The following is a 15,237-nucleotide window of genomic DNA, read 5'->3' on the forward strand; positions in this document are numbered from 1 at the left end:
AGTTCGGCTTTAGACGAGCTCACTCATGTCCTCACCAAGTACACCGCATCACGGAGTACATTCTCGCGGGCCTCACCCGCCTCAGACCCCACAGAACGGGAGCGGTCTTCTTTGACGTAGCGAAGGCGTTCGACAAGGTCTGGCACAACGGTTTGATTTACAAACTGTACACTCTCGGCGTGCCAGACAGTCTCGTGTTCATCATACGAGACTTCTTGTCTAACCGGTCCTTTCGCTACAGATTAGACGGCACGCTCTCGTCTTCACGTCCCATCCAGGCCGGAGTCCCTCAGGGCTCCGTCTTGTCGCCCCTCCTATTCGCGCTATACACTAGCGACATCCCAAAGCACGATAAAGTGCAATTATCCCTCTTCGCGGACGACACGGCACTCTACGTGTCGAGTCCATACCGCAAAAGAATAGCTCCACTCCTACAATCCGCGACCGATGCATTAGGCAAATGGTTCCGCAAATGGGGTATCACTGTGAACCCCGACAAGAGCGCCGCCGTGCTCTTCAGGCGCGGCGGCCCCGAGGCCATAGATAGTGTCAAACTCTATGGCCAAGCCATTCCATGGCAAAAGCACACTAAATTCTTAGGCGTCACTCTAGACGCACACATGTCATTTAAAGCCCACATTAAGGCAGTCCGTAAGAAAGCCAGCTATGTCCTTAGCCGGCTCTATTACCTTATTAACAGACGCAGTAAAATGTCCCTTAGAAATAAGGTGACACTTTACAAAACGGTGGTCCGTCCAATCCTCACTTATAGTAGTGTAGTTTTCGCGCATTGCGCTCCCAGCTCCATACACAAGCTCCAGACGATTCAGTCGCGGTTCATGAGAACAGCGACTGGAGCGCCCTGGTTCGTGCGTAACGTGGACCTACATAGGGACTTAGAACTCCCCACCATAGCCCAATGGATGAAGCAAGCGTCTAAGCGCTACTTCGACAAGGCTAAAAACCACCCTAACCCATTGGTGACAAAGGCCATCGCATACGTCGCGAAACCCGATCCCACTCATCGTCGTAGGCGGCCGAGACATGTCTTGGACGACTCCGACGATGATATTATCAAAGCTAACGCACGGCTAGACTCGGCGATTGAAGCCCAACGTCGAACAAACCGCGACACCGCACACACCACAGCAGAAAGCGTACATCGTCTTCGCCGGCGAAGACGAGGTCCCTTGTTCCGCGTTCCCGCGCCCACCCGGGTGAGCGCCCGTCCGATTAGGGCCCTTCTGGCCTCCTCCACTCAAGCGACAGCTCAAGCCGAGGTTCGTGGTCCCCGTCAAGGGGGGACGCCCTTGTGCATGTCGCTACCAGGGTGAACCTTCAGTTCACCCCCGCGTCCGCGTTAAAATGTAGAAGCCCTTCTGGCTAACATTGAGAAACACCACACAAAAAAAAAAAAAAAAAAAACGACTCAGGTCATTCGTTCAGGCCGACCGTTGCCCAGTGCACATCTACCACGAGCTTACTATAACTTATTTGTAATAGGTATTTATTTTTATTAATGGTCATAATTGTAATACCAAGTGATTTTGTGGAGACCTTCGTGTTCTTTTAAATCACTCTCGGAGCCTGACGCCTACATACGCTTATTTATAAAAAATACTTTGAAATAATGGCTTCCTGCTGCGCACAGCGCATTGTTCTATATCAAAAATTCCATGTCTAATTAACTCAGTACAGAAATACTGGTCAGCAACCACTCGGTTACAGTCATTGTCCTAATGTTTTTTAAAAGGTGTCAATATGGTGTTATGATGTCAAGATTTCTATTAATATGAATACATTAGGATAAGATTAGGATCAATTTAAAAAACAAATAATAAGGTTACTATAATCTAAGACTATAATCGTCAAAACGTAGTCATAAATGTTAAAACTGTTTGTAGACGAAGTTAAATAATAAAACGGAAAGCTCTTAATAATATTTTGTGTCCCAGATCTAAAACGACTTGTTTACGATTGCGTGGGAGGGGTTATTCTTAAAAAAAACCAACAACTGTGAAAAATAATTTATTCGGATTGATAATGGCGTTAAGATGGCGTTTATAACAGCGACGTAAAAAAATTCATACGTAAATTATCATATTAAATACTATTGATTCATCGCAAGTCTTTTAAATCAGGCATTTACAACATTTGTCGCATTCTGAACATTTGATTATTTTAGTTCCTTACAAATACGCTGAAGGTAAAACGGTTTAAGTTCTAAATATATGTTTGAGATTTTATGTTGGTGACTAGTTTTTCGCGCGTCATAACAATCATTCCATACAATTGATTTTGAGTTGTCAATTTTATTTTGATTCCTGTTTTGACAGTACAAGGAAACTACGGGTGACATAGTTATGTGCCAAAGTTGAATCAGAATGATTTTTAAATAGCGAACCTTTGCGTTTTAGAGAGGTTACGAATCCGAGGTAAATTAGCATATTATGTAGCTTCTTCGAATTTGAATAAAACTGCTGATCAGTGTTTAAGCCTGAGGCCCGGATTCCTCTGTCACTGACGTCGGTCGCGTACCGTCAGTCGCGTACGGCGTAGCGCGCTGACCATCAGCGCCAATGAAAATATCCGTAGTGCGATACTGACCGATCCACGGTACAGTTGTCTAAATGTAGATTTGTTGTCGATTTGTGAAGCGGAGTTTGAATTTGGGATATTATTATGAACCCGTTTATAAATTGTTTAGTTGCTGCAGCATACTTACGCAAGCGGAGACGGCCGCGGCGTCTATATAGAAAAAAATATATATATATATCACATTCACCCAATTGTTGCTGATGTGACGAATGGTGAATTTTCTACTTTATTTGAAAAGCTACGTCAGGACGAGGAAACGTTTTTTTAATTATTTTAGAATGAAAGTAAAAACTTTTGATGAATTGTATACGACTGTACGCGCGCGTGCCGACGATCGGGAACAGAGTGAGGACCACAGAGTACATTATTATAACTGTGAGGACGCTCATAGCGTTCTATAGCGCGTCAGTCGACCGACGAACGCGGCGCTAACGCGCGAGACCGACACGCGCCGCTGTCAGCGTTACAGTGTGGTGCTTCATAGAACACAACGTATATTCGTACGCGCGACCGATATGGGACATCAGCGACAGAGGAATTCGGGCCTTAAGAGCGCCCTTCCCAGCGGCACTATGTTCAACGCGAGCGTGATCGAAAAGCTTGTTGTTTCATCCAGCACAATGTCAGATAAAGAGGTAATGCGAAAAGACAGAGAAAGAGCGCCTAAGCGCTAGGTTAGCATTCGCCATTCGGTAACTTACGCCGCGGCCGGTCACTCGCACTCGATTCATTCATGAAAATGATCCGTCGATCGTGAGTAAACAGTAAAACGAGACTCAATAGATATTATTATATTTTTCTATCGGTCGCGCGGGACCGGTTGTTTGGGCGCTTAGTGCTTAGATTATACACCTATAGATGTAACCACTAAAATGACTTTCCTTGAAAGAGCGAGATCGTTAATTGTCAAACCCATGCAAAGAAACAGGACAGAATATATAGTTTTTGTCTTTGTCGACATGGCCGGTTTTATTGTTTGGCAAGATCTGAGTTGTGACAAACAAACTTGGCGTCTTTTGGATTTTTCTGTGATTGTGTGAATTTACAGTGTTTATTGCGTATAAAAATTGGATAATACAGAATATTTAGTGTACGTGCGATGGTGGGTTGCAGTGTTTTGGGTTGTAAAAGCCGGAGTGAGCGAAAAATTGAAGGAATAACATTTCACACGTAAGTAGGCGAAATTATCATTTCTTTCGTTATTACAACGCCAGATGATCATCGATTATGATGTTTTGTGATGAATTCAGTGCTGTGATGCCAAGAATATTGAGTTGTGATACGTGTTTTCACTATCTTAAAATAAAATAACGATTAACGATGAACAGTTCAGGGTTGCCATAATGGCTACTTTAATTTACCCAAATAAATCATATTTCTTTATTGTTAGTACATACATACGATTTGAGGTCTTGTTTTGTGAAGAGAAAATAAAGATTATGATTATAATTAAAGATTATGATTGTTGGGTTTGCTTATCATGGTAGGTACTCATCCTACTTATATTATAAATTCGATGGTTTGGATGTTTGTTTGTTACTCAATCACACAATAACGTCTGGATGGATTTCAATGATATTTTGCACATGAGTAGTTTATTACCTGGATTAACACGCGTATGAAGTCGCGGGTAAAAGCTAGTAGTATAATATTTTTATTGAGAGGAAATTAATTCTTCTGTACGTAAAGGAGAATGCCCATTTTTGGTACTGGTTTTTCTCATGCATCAAGACAACAATATATTAAAAATAATCTCGGCAATTTAGAGGCCTTCTTACCATCGGAAAATATATTTTGAACAGGGAATGTTTTGTAAAATCTAATAAGACATGTAGTTGTTTAGATCCGTTATTATAGATTTAGTGTCCATTACCGTTTACATTTTTTCTACAGGTTTTTTCACATGCATCAAGATATAAATACTATTAAAAAAAATCTCGGCAATTTAGAGGCCTTCTTACTATCGGAAAATATATTTTGACCAGGGAATGTTTTGTAAAATCTAATAAGACATGTAATTGTTTAGATCCGTTACCATAGATTTAGTATCCATTTGGTATCCATTATTGGTTACCACGGTAACCAAGCGGTAACTATTATGACATTTACTATGGTAAATAGCTAATATTATTTTCATTGAATTACAAAAAATCAATTAACATAAAATCACTCTGTAAGGTATTGTTTTAAATACACTGTAGGTTGTTTTAACATATAAAGTGAAGTAAAATAATATAAATATATATAAGAAAATATTATTATGACATAGCTTGTAAGATAGCTTGGAAGGTAACCAGTTATTTCTTATTTGTTTCTTTCTTCGAATATTTAGTGAAAAAATGATTCAAACAACAACAACAATATGCAAACCGAATAAAAACTCTATTGATATTTTTTAAATATATATTTAGGTTTTCTTGGAATCCGTCCCAGAAGATTTCTGGTGCCTACCTACACTAGCCGATGAACAGATAGACTTTGATAGACAATAAAATACTACCTAAATCACACATAAACCTAACTAAATCGGGTTTATTTAAGTTTTGAGGTTAATTCACATTTTTCTCAATATCTTGAAAACCCCTGTTTTTATCACAAAAAAATGTATTGGTAAAAATCTTTTGAATATCGAAGAACCCCCCAAAACCACTCTGGCATTGACGCAACACTATACTGTGGTCCATACTTTCATGGGCATTCTCCTTTTAATTTTAGTTACATTTATTTAAGGGCTTTATTGTAGTTTATTTAACTTATTACTCAATAAAGATAAACTTTCGTAACATGCGAATAAAATCTTCTTTTTTCAGGTTTCCATCCAATATTGATAAGAGAAATGGCTGGATGCCACTGGACGAGAAAATTGGCTGCCAACAAAATATTCAAAAATTTGTTCCATTCATTTTGATGATGATTCATTACTGTATAAAAATAAACAAGTACAATTAAAACCTCACTCAAGCCTGCCAAGCTGTACTTATTTCATTATGTATATAGTAATAAATAATAAACATGTTTATGTTATAGACTGGTTTTATTTCATCATTGAACGTGTCGTGTGTGTTTTATGTCGTGTCGGTCGATAGATGTCCATCATTGAGGTATTATTATAGAGAGGACACCACGAACAAAAACGAATTTTCCTTACTGTATATATCTGTATATTGTGATACAATTCTCCTTACCTACCTTACGGAGGTTTTATTAAAGTATTTCGTACGACTACGACATAAGAGTTACATTATTGAAGCTAGCATTTAAAATATGCAAATTCAGAATTTTTAGTTTGCGAAGTACTTACAGGTATTTATAAAGTCTGTTCGCGATCAAGTAAGATTCATAATATTTTTTACCTAATATGTGGGAATTGCCAACTTATTAGGCAACACCACAAAATTCTATTTCTGTTTCAAGTGCGGCCACGCCATGGTTACATCTATAGGTGTATAATCTAAGGCTTAGTGGATATCGTACGGCGCGCTTTATTATAATATAGTTATTTAGCTATCTATATTTTCGTAGGTAGGTATATTAATTACTCTGAAATGCTGGAGCTTATCAACATAATTTGTTTTTATTTATTTTTAGCACTGGAGGTACTTACTTACCGTACGTGAGCTATTTTTACAACACGGAAAATATTCATACCATACATTACCTTTTTCGTTTTTTATGCAAGTAGGTACCTATCTCATGAACGAACAAAGAAATTCAGACAGATTTTCGAAAAATATTTGTAACTAGCGGTCCGCCCCGGCTTCGCCCGTGGTACATATTTCGCAATAAAAGGTAGCCTATGTTCTTTCTCAGGGTCTAAAGATTGTCTGTGCCAAATTTCATCAAAATCGTTCCAGTAATTTATGAGCCTATTCATTACAATCAAGCAAACAAACAAAGTTTTCCTCTTTATATTATTAGTGTAGATAAAAATCTGATTAGGTAGATACCCCACAAAGAGTCTACCAGTTCGCTGTAAATTCACTCAAGTTTCACTTGGCTTCGCTTGTTATGTATACAACATGAAAAGAAAATAATAGAAACCTAATTAGTCCGTCAGTTAGATACCTATTTTTTTTTCTTTTGTACCTATATAAACCAAAACTAACAGGGACACGTGGGCACAAGTTACCCGCTAAATTTGATTGTAATCGGTTCAGTACTAGTATTTGCGTGAAAGAGTAACAAACACACACATACATCCTCACATACTTTGGAACTTATAATATTATTATAGGATTATAGGATAGGTATAGGATTATAGTAGGATAGGATAGGATTGCTCGTTATACAGAGCACAAAAATGTAAAGGTGTAATGTATTTTAGTTACGGAGTAACAGTAATATGTAAAAGCAGATTAACTAATAATTTATCTATTCAGTCTGTCTCTTATGAGTATGTTGAAATTAGGCAGGCAATAAATCAAAATATAATATACTTATCCTACAGATATCTTACAGGTAACAAACAACCTACGTGTATACTATACTCATACAGGTCAATTTTAGTACAGGTGAAGTCGTCCACCAGGATCCTCCAGCTGGATCCCCCAGGTTGGTCTAATAAAATAGTCTAAATACAATTGTGTAAGATATTTATTATTCTAGGACTATAAATAAAACCCTTTGTACTAGTTGTCAAGATGATTCCGATTTCCTTCAAACACCAGACTGAAAGAGGGTTTTGAAAATTTTACAAAATACATTTATATATTATTATATTGATAATACACTTTGCTTTCCGCCTTACCTAAGCCGTGATACATCATTACTGTCAATGTTTTCTTTGTTTTCATTTAAAAACGTGGAAAATAAAATAAATTTTAATACCTATGTACCGTGACGTCACAATTTTGTGCGATTTGTACAAAACCTTGACTCCACAGTCCACACAAGCCATTACAAACATTAGTGCGCTATATGCTATATCCTCGTGGCTCGTACCCACGGCCACATAGGTACAGCAATTTTATATATACGAACAATTATTTTAAAAACGAAAAGGACTCACATTTACGAAAAAACCTAATATGAACCTTTTTAAGATCAACCTTGCAACGGTGTAATAATAATCTGCTCTAATGTGTAGGTAGGTTTGTGATATGAATCACAAAACTCATGAAATGTACGTACTCAATAATACTTATACCTATATATAGGTAGTTTGATCTAACGTAATAAAGTAATAGTGCAATCTTCGGTCATTTTCTGTGAATATATATGTACCTACCTTCCTAATACTGTTACAATATGATGTTATACGGCATGAAAAGAAAATAATAGAAACCTAATTAGTCCGTTAGATAAATAAAAAAAAAATTTCTTTTGTGTATAAACCAAATACAATATATATACAATATATACATGTTTATATTGTAAAACTAAGATAGATTTTATATAAATTAATGTCTTGCGTCCTGTTTGCAACAATCTACAATAGAAAATTACCTGCGTGGGTAGGTACTAAGAGTAGGTACCTAAATAATAAATACTCACGCTTGTTTATTCTTTTGTTTTGTGGGTCCACATTTTTTCCTTCGAGCCGAGAGACGTAAACGCTTTTTTATTACTTTTTCGGTAATTTGGCTGAGTGTTATCTGTAAAAATCAGTAGATAAGTAGGTATGTTAGGTAACAGATCTATTGTTGTTTGAAAAATGTGTCTGTTGAAGATGATGAACAGATAGAAGGCAAGCTAATAGGTATATAACTATCTAATGTATGCAACTGTTTAAGTACCTAGTTGGTATATTTATATTTCGCTATGTCCCTACTTGGGTCTTGTATAATTATGTGAAAAATCGACTTACCCATTTTTCAAAACGATGTCTCGTTTTTCATAATACAAGTCTATATAGGTACGTATATATTATACAAGCAGTCTGTCCTGGCTACGCCCGTGGTACATATTTACGTTTTATCCATATAAGAACCATCATCGTTCTTCAAGGAATATAATAACAAAAGAATTGCCGTGACAACGCAAAACGGGTTTCATTTTTTTTATAATACTAGCGACCCGCCCCGGCTTCGCACGGGTGCAATGGCGGCCGGCCGCGGGTACCGCCGCAAACGCTACGTCCCGCAATTTTTAAATCTGTAATATCTTCGAAAATATTCAATTAAATCATACGGTGTAAATGGCCATATAGATCTATATTAAATGAACAATGTATTCAAGGTATTTAATTGGTTAGGGATTAATGCTGTATTGATTAAAATCGCTTCGAAAATTAGCCATTATTTGTCGTAAAAAGTAAATGACAAAAAAAAGTAATTGTGCGTTATCCATAACTCCATAAGAGATAGACATATACCATCACGGACTTTTCTGTAGACCTTTTCAATGTGTACAATACTTAGTACATTATTTTGATAAAACTCGTAGGGTTCAGCCTGCGTTTGCAATGTAAGCGGAAAAAATGGAATTATTTACATCACATTAGAAACCTCAAAAATAACAGTACTTCTCCACTATTTAATATTATTATATTTATAAACCTTCCTATTTAATCACTCTATCTATTAAAAAAAACCGCATAAAAATCCGTTGCGTAGTTTCAAAGATAGCATACAAAGGGACATAGGGACAGAGAAAGCGACTTTGTTTTATACTATGTAGTGACTAGCTGCTCCGCGCGGTTTCACCCCAGTGGCTTCACTCCTGGGGTCGTAGCGTGATGATATATAGCCTATAACCTTCCTCGATAAATGGGCTATCTAACACCGAAAGAATTTTTCAAATCGGACCAGTAGTTCCCGAGATTAGCGCGTTCAAACAAACAAACAAACAAACTCTTCAATTTTATAATATGTATTAGGTGGTATTAGTATAGATAAAAATGAAACCCGTTTCGCATTGTCACGGCATCACGCGTGAACGGGTGGACCAATTTCGATAATTCTTTTTTTATTATATTCCTTGAAGTACGAGGATGGTTCTTATGTAGAGAAAACGTAAATATGTACCAAGGGCGAAGCCGGGGCAGACCGCTAGTAGGTAATAAATTATCTCGTCGTCTATTTCCTTATCATAAGAAAATCGGTGTCCGTATTCACTAGTGCCAGGTTCGTTTCACAATATAAATCAATTATCCTTTCGCAAGCAAAATCAGTGTCCGGTGTGAAAAATAAAATCGTTCGTAGTAAGTAAAACAGAATTCACTAAAAATAACATGCAACTGCACAATTTACTAGGTACGTAAATTGTGCAGTTGCATGTTATTTTTAGTGAATTGTGTTTTACTCACTACGAACGATTTTATTCAACAAACTCAATACCTACTAACAATTCCCGAGGAACGAGCCGAACGCCTTTCAACTCCTGCGTCTCACCCTGCACGGCTCGTCCCCCGCATACTTCTTACCGTCACGCAACAAGCAGTTGAGAGCGCGATAACATTGAATGATAAATAGTGTGCGGAAATTTTATAAAACTTGTTTCAAGAAATACGTGATTATTAGTAAACCTTACAAGTTTGTTACAAAAATGTTTGACATTTAGAATCTCCATTACATTTGCAAGGTTTAAAACCAAATATTTTTTTTACTGGTATAATTAATAAGTACAATAAAAACGCCTGAAATTCAGATAAAATTCGTGCAAAAAGCAGATTTTTGGAGACTTATACTGCATTTGTTTTTCCAAATTTTGAGTTCGCGTTTTATTAGAAACCTAGGTATAGTTCAGAGGATACCATTTAGTTAAAAAAAATTCAAAGAAAGATCCTATACAACGCCATAATCACGTACAAGCGTTTGTATGGAGAGATGCACGGGTTGACCGCTCTTAAGGCTATAAGACGTCATTAAAAGTATTACCTTGCAGTGCCATCTATTAGTAACAACTTAATTCTCTTCGCTTATAGAATCGTCACAAATCACAATTATTTTAAGTCCCTGAGTTTCCAGTTCGCGACGTTCTCCCACTGTATATGTCTTTAAAACTACTTTCAAATATGTACAATAAATTTAAAGACATTTAATGAAAGGGACACAAGTAACAACCAAGAAATTTCCTTAAATCATTAATAATTATAATTCACATTCAATCAGGAAGAAGGTTTTTATCTTTAATTTGCCCTTCTAAATAATTTATTATAGTTTCCAAATCTTCAATCCTTTTAGCTTTGCGTCTATTCTGTTCCCTAAATCTTTTTATTACCAATCTTTGGTGTTTTACTAAATCATATAATCTTTTTTCTCTTGGTGTTAATGGTCTTTTATTTTTTCTTTTATGTGACTGACCATTATTATTTTCTTCTTCTGTGTTGGTTGAGTTACCATCCTGTAGAGAAATGTGATTATTACAACATAATTTTTAGATGTAGTTAGTAAAACATAATGTAAGTAGTAGGAAAATACCCAGATGTACCTAATGGACATTATTTCTGCCTTATTTAATATCAAATTTTCTATCCTTTATAAATTATAAATATAAATTTATAAAGGATAGAAAAAATTCGATCACGAGGCGGGACTTGAACCCGCATCCTTCGCGCCATTCCGGGGCGGATGCCTAACCAACTCAGCCACTCGTGACCCGCCTGAGCAATCGAATTTATTCTATCCTTTCAGTTTTATGTGTCTTAAGGGACACACCGCGCGCCATCTATTGAGATGATTCAACAACCATTTCAACCAATATGAAGCACTTTTCAGTGAATACAATATTGTAACGATGGAACACGACCTTTTCTTGAATTTATTTTTTTTTTGTTTTTATGGCATTCAAATGCTTTATAAATATAAATTTATAAAGGATAGAAAAAATTCGATCACGAGGCGGGACTTGAACCCGCATCCTTCGCGCCATTCCGGGGCGGATGCCTAACCAACTCAGCCACTCGTGACCCGCCTGAGCAATCGAATTTATTCTATCCTTTCAGTTTTATGTGTCTTAAGGGACACACCGCGCGCCATCTATTGAGATGATTCAACAACCATTTCAACCAATATGAAGCACTTTTCAGTGAATACAATATTGTAACGATGGAACACGACCTTTTCTTGAATTTATATTTTTTTTGTTTTTATGGCATTCAAATGCTTTATAAATATAAATTTATAAAGGATAGAAAAAATTCGATCACGAGGCGGGACTTGAACCCGCATCCTTCGCGCCATTCCGGGGCGGATGCCTAACCAACTCAGCCACTCGTGACCCGCCTGAGCAATCGAATTTATTCTATCCTTTCAGTTTTATGTGTCTTAAGCAAGAAGCTTATATCCTCTAATACACTGGAGATTGCACTATGACCATTAACTTGAAACAAGAAACTATGACATTCAATGACGTCAGTCATGTTATTTGTCTCTTTCTGTCGAGTGACCACGCTGGTTTGTAAATTCAGGATTTTTCAAAATAGAAAAAACTAAAAATCATGGTCTATAAATAATAACGACATATATTTTTAACAGTATTTATATTATAATATTATGGTCATACTTTATAGGTAGGTACATACAATTTTAATTGGTATAGAATGATAGTTATAAATAACTTTTGGCTACAAAGCTTGGATATGAACCGATATATAGCATTAACATCCTTTGTAAATAGAGGAAAGTTGTGTTTTGCATCAGATGCTGTTTATCAAATTGTTAGCTACTCAGATCTTCTTTTTAAACGCGTTGCTTCGACGGGTCAATTTCAAGCCAGAATCATCAAAGAAAAACTGTTAAAAGCAGCCTTGCACAAATTTCAGCTAACTTTACAAAGTTTATTTTTCAAAAGGTATTTTTTTCTGGGTCGTAATCCTCAGTAACCTTGATGGGCACATATATTTCTTTTTATTTTACTTTTTGGAAAGCTGAAATACGTAAAACAAAAAAATATGAGGTAAGTTAAAAAAGTATAAATTTCAATGTAAAAACGAACAATCTTATAACTACATGTGAGTGCAATACCGATGTCATGTGTTGTTTCATTACTAGTAACAATCTTTAAAATGGTGTTCTAAATTTTCATCATAATATTGTTATTACAATATATTCTCTTCGCTATCCATAAAAACTCGTCATCATGGTTACCTTACTTGTTAAATCTGTTTATTGAAAACTTGTTGAAAAATGATAAAGTATTAGGGAAATAACAAATTTAACATGACTGCTTACTAAAATGATGCTAAATTAGACAATTTTTGCCATTGAAATGATTCTAAACAGGTAAATGCAGGAGTATTGAGGAATATTGTAAATAACGTAAATATACACTTGCCTGTGAAATTCTATGCCAGAATTTGGTGTCCAAACACTTCTGCAATTTTGCACAATACAATGCATTCTTTATATTCGGAAAATATTCATTAAATAAGCAACAATATTAACTTAAATATTCGAAGCGACGCAATTTTTTTGACACACATGCCATATTGACAAAGTTGAGAGTTGCTACAATTTTATTATGGTGACTACCCATAATCAGGGAGTATCGCTTTTTAATAATTGGTTCAGATACTTAGTTTATTTAGCATAAATAATAATTGTCTCATCCAACAATGCTTCTGAATGACGTTGTTGGCAATTTATCAACAAACTCATGTACAAAAACTAACCTTTTGCACAGAATATTACAGCATACATAGTAGCCTTGGGAAAACTTCGTATTAACAGTGGCAATACCAAGTTAGGTGTGAAAGTGATAAAAAACATGAACTGGGCAATATTTTCTTGTTACACGTCAATGTTCATACCGAAATCTCCAGTGTATTAGATATAAGCTTCTTGGTCTTAAGGGACACACCGCGCGCCATCTATTGAGATGATTCAACAACCATTTCAACCAATATGAAGCACTTTTCAGTGAATACAATATTGTAACGATGGAACACGACCTTTTCTTGAATTTATATTTTTTTTGTTTTTATGGCATTCAAATGCTTTATAAATATAAATTTATAAATTTATAAATATAAATTTTTTTCTATCCTTTAAAAATTTAAATTTATAAGTAGATGAGTGTTTTAAAAAGAAAAGTACAGTCAGCAATAAAAGCTTGTCCCAAAAATTTATTTTTTGGAAAAAACTTATTTAGCTAACTTCTGTTTATCTCATATCTATTTCGTTACAGACAAGTTACCATGGAGCAGAATAATCGTGAAAAAATATTAGCTGCTAAACGAGCAGCTAGTAAAGCAAGATAAGAAAAAAACAAGTCAGATCCTATTTTGAGAAATGAAATTTACAAATGATTGTGATGTATAAATGTACCTTTTCATTATTTGACATTATCACTACATCTATAGTCGGATAAGCTGTATGGATTATTCGCCGAAACTTTGATGAGCCAGTAAACGAATCTTCGTGAAAATGTATGGAACAAATACGGCTGTGTTTCGTAGGAAACCAGTTTTTACGACCCGTTGCTTCAATCCATTTATTTTTCACGAGAGGATCTTTCGGAAAACTGAAACAAATTTGCAATAAGTATAGTAAATATATTTTAAACCATCGATTTAAATTGATCCCTTTCGTCAATAATATTACAGGATTAAAAAATAATTATATTTTTTCTGTTTCCAATAGGTATCGATTTGAATCGACTAAGTAATCGGCATTGAAAATCGTGGGGTACAACTCTATATTCTTACTTTTGACAGAAAAATGAGAAATCAACCTTTCGCGTTTCGACAGTTTGGAATGTTTTATTTTCGTTGCTGGTTTTCAATGCATGTCCAGTCTGGCGTGTAAAATTAAAGCCGTTATGGAAAAGTAGCACTATTCCGTTACCGTTTACATGAAATTAATACGGAGCAAAAAATAAATTGTTTTACAAGTATTATCAGATATTTTAGGCCAAAAAGTACTTACCGGTGAAAGGAAATATTTTCATTGACACCTTCAACTTTTTTGGTGGTGTTTGCACAGTTAATTATCGAGCACGGGGCCATTTTCTGTTTGCATTAGTCACACGTCACACACGGAGAGCGGTCGAGAGCGGATTGAGCAACACCGAACACGATGTTAAATCGCCCTTTCGGCACGCGAGGTACATACACTCTTTCCTTCTATCTCGTTATAGTTCTGTGATCAAAACAACCAAGAATTTCGTAAACAATAACAAAGTGTCAGCTGTTGATGGCATAGAGTTGATCACAGAACATATTATATTACCCTGTTCTGATGGTGAGCTCAGAGCTGTCAAAATTTTTTTTTTTATTAGTGTGACTTTAGTCTTTTGTGTACCCTTGTGTACCTAGTATAAAGTATCTAATTTCTGATCAGAAAAATTCTGACGTCCGATCGTTTGCATCCGGCGCCCATCAGAAGCGGACATTCGACACGTCATAATTCTGATAGTATGCCAATTACTTGCTCTATAAGGCCCTACTCACGGTTCAACACAACCAACAATCTGCTGAAACAATTTGTTGCAGTCGCGATTGAGCGTTCTCTACTCACGATTCATCCAACCCTCAATCTGTTGACACAATTTCATTCCGCGATTGCTTGCCACAACGTGTGCACGTCACGTTGATGCCTGGCCTGATGCTAAACCTCAACGCAATAATACGCATTATTAATGGATATACTAATTTATGAAATATAAGATAATTATCTTTGTAAAGCTTGTATTTTTTCCAATTTTATTGATAGATTTCAAGGGCTATAAAGTATAAAATATAAACATCTTCCTCAAATA

At 35.9% G+C, this 15,237-nt stretch overlaps 1 protein-coding gene and 2 long non-coding RNA genes across 3 annotated transcripts; 1 reads left to right on the top strand and 2 right to left on the bottom strand.

Moving 5' to 3' along the window:
• The first annotated feature begins 3,431 nt into the window (after nucleotides 1–3,431).
• On the top strand, nucleotides 3,432–5,622 carry LOC123690843. Its single transcript, XR_006751337.1, has 2 exons — nucleotides 3,432–3,768; nucleotides 5,409–5,622. It is a non-coding gene; the product is annotated as an uncharacterized LOC123690843 (long non-coding RNA).
• A 1,551-nt stretch (nucleotides 5,623–7,173) lies between these two features.
• LOC123690844 lies at nucleotides 7,174–7,400 on the bottom strand. Its single transcript, XR_006751338.1, has 2 exons — nucleotides 7,346–7,400; nucleotides 7,174–7,266 (listed from the first exon to the last, which is right to left on the bottom strand). It is a non-coding gene; the product is annotated as an uncharacterized LOC123690844 (long non-coding RNA).
• Nucleotides 7,401–10,388: 2,988 nt separating this feature from the next.
• On the bottom strand, nucleotides 10,389–14,773 carry LOC123690842 (THAP domain-containing protein 2-like). Its single transcript, XM_045634920.1, has 3 exons — nucleotides 14,406–14,773; nucleotides 13,806–14,001; nucleotides 10,389–10,881 (listed from the first exon to the last, which is right to left on the bottom strand). The coding sequence occupies exons 1-3, from the start codon at nucleotides 14,483–14,485 to the stop codon at nucleotides 10,642–10,644; spliced, it is 516 nt and encodes a 171-aa protein (XP_045490876.1). The 5' UTR covers nucleotides 14,486–14,773; the 3' UTR covers nucleotides 10,389–10,641.
• Nucleotides 14,774–15,237: the final 464 nt, after the last annotated feature.

Source organism: Colias croceus, chromosome 4 (assembly GCF_905220415.1).
Source record: "Colias croceus chromosome 4, ilColCroc2.1".
Lineage (NCBI taxonomy): Eukaryota > Metazoa > Arthropoda > Insecta > Lepidoptera > Pieridae > Colias > Colias croceus.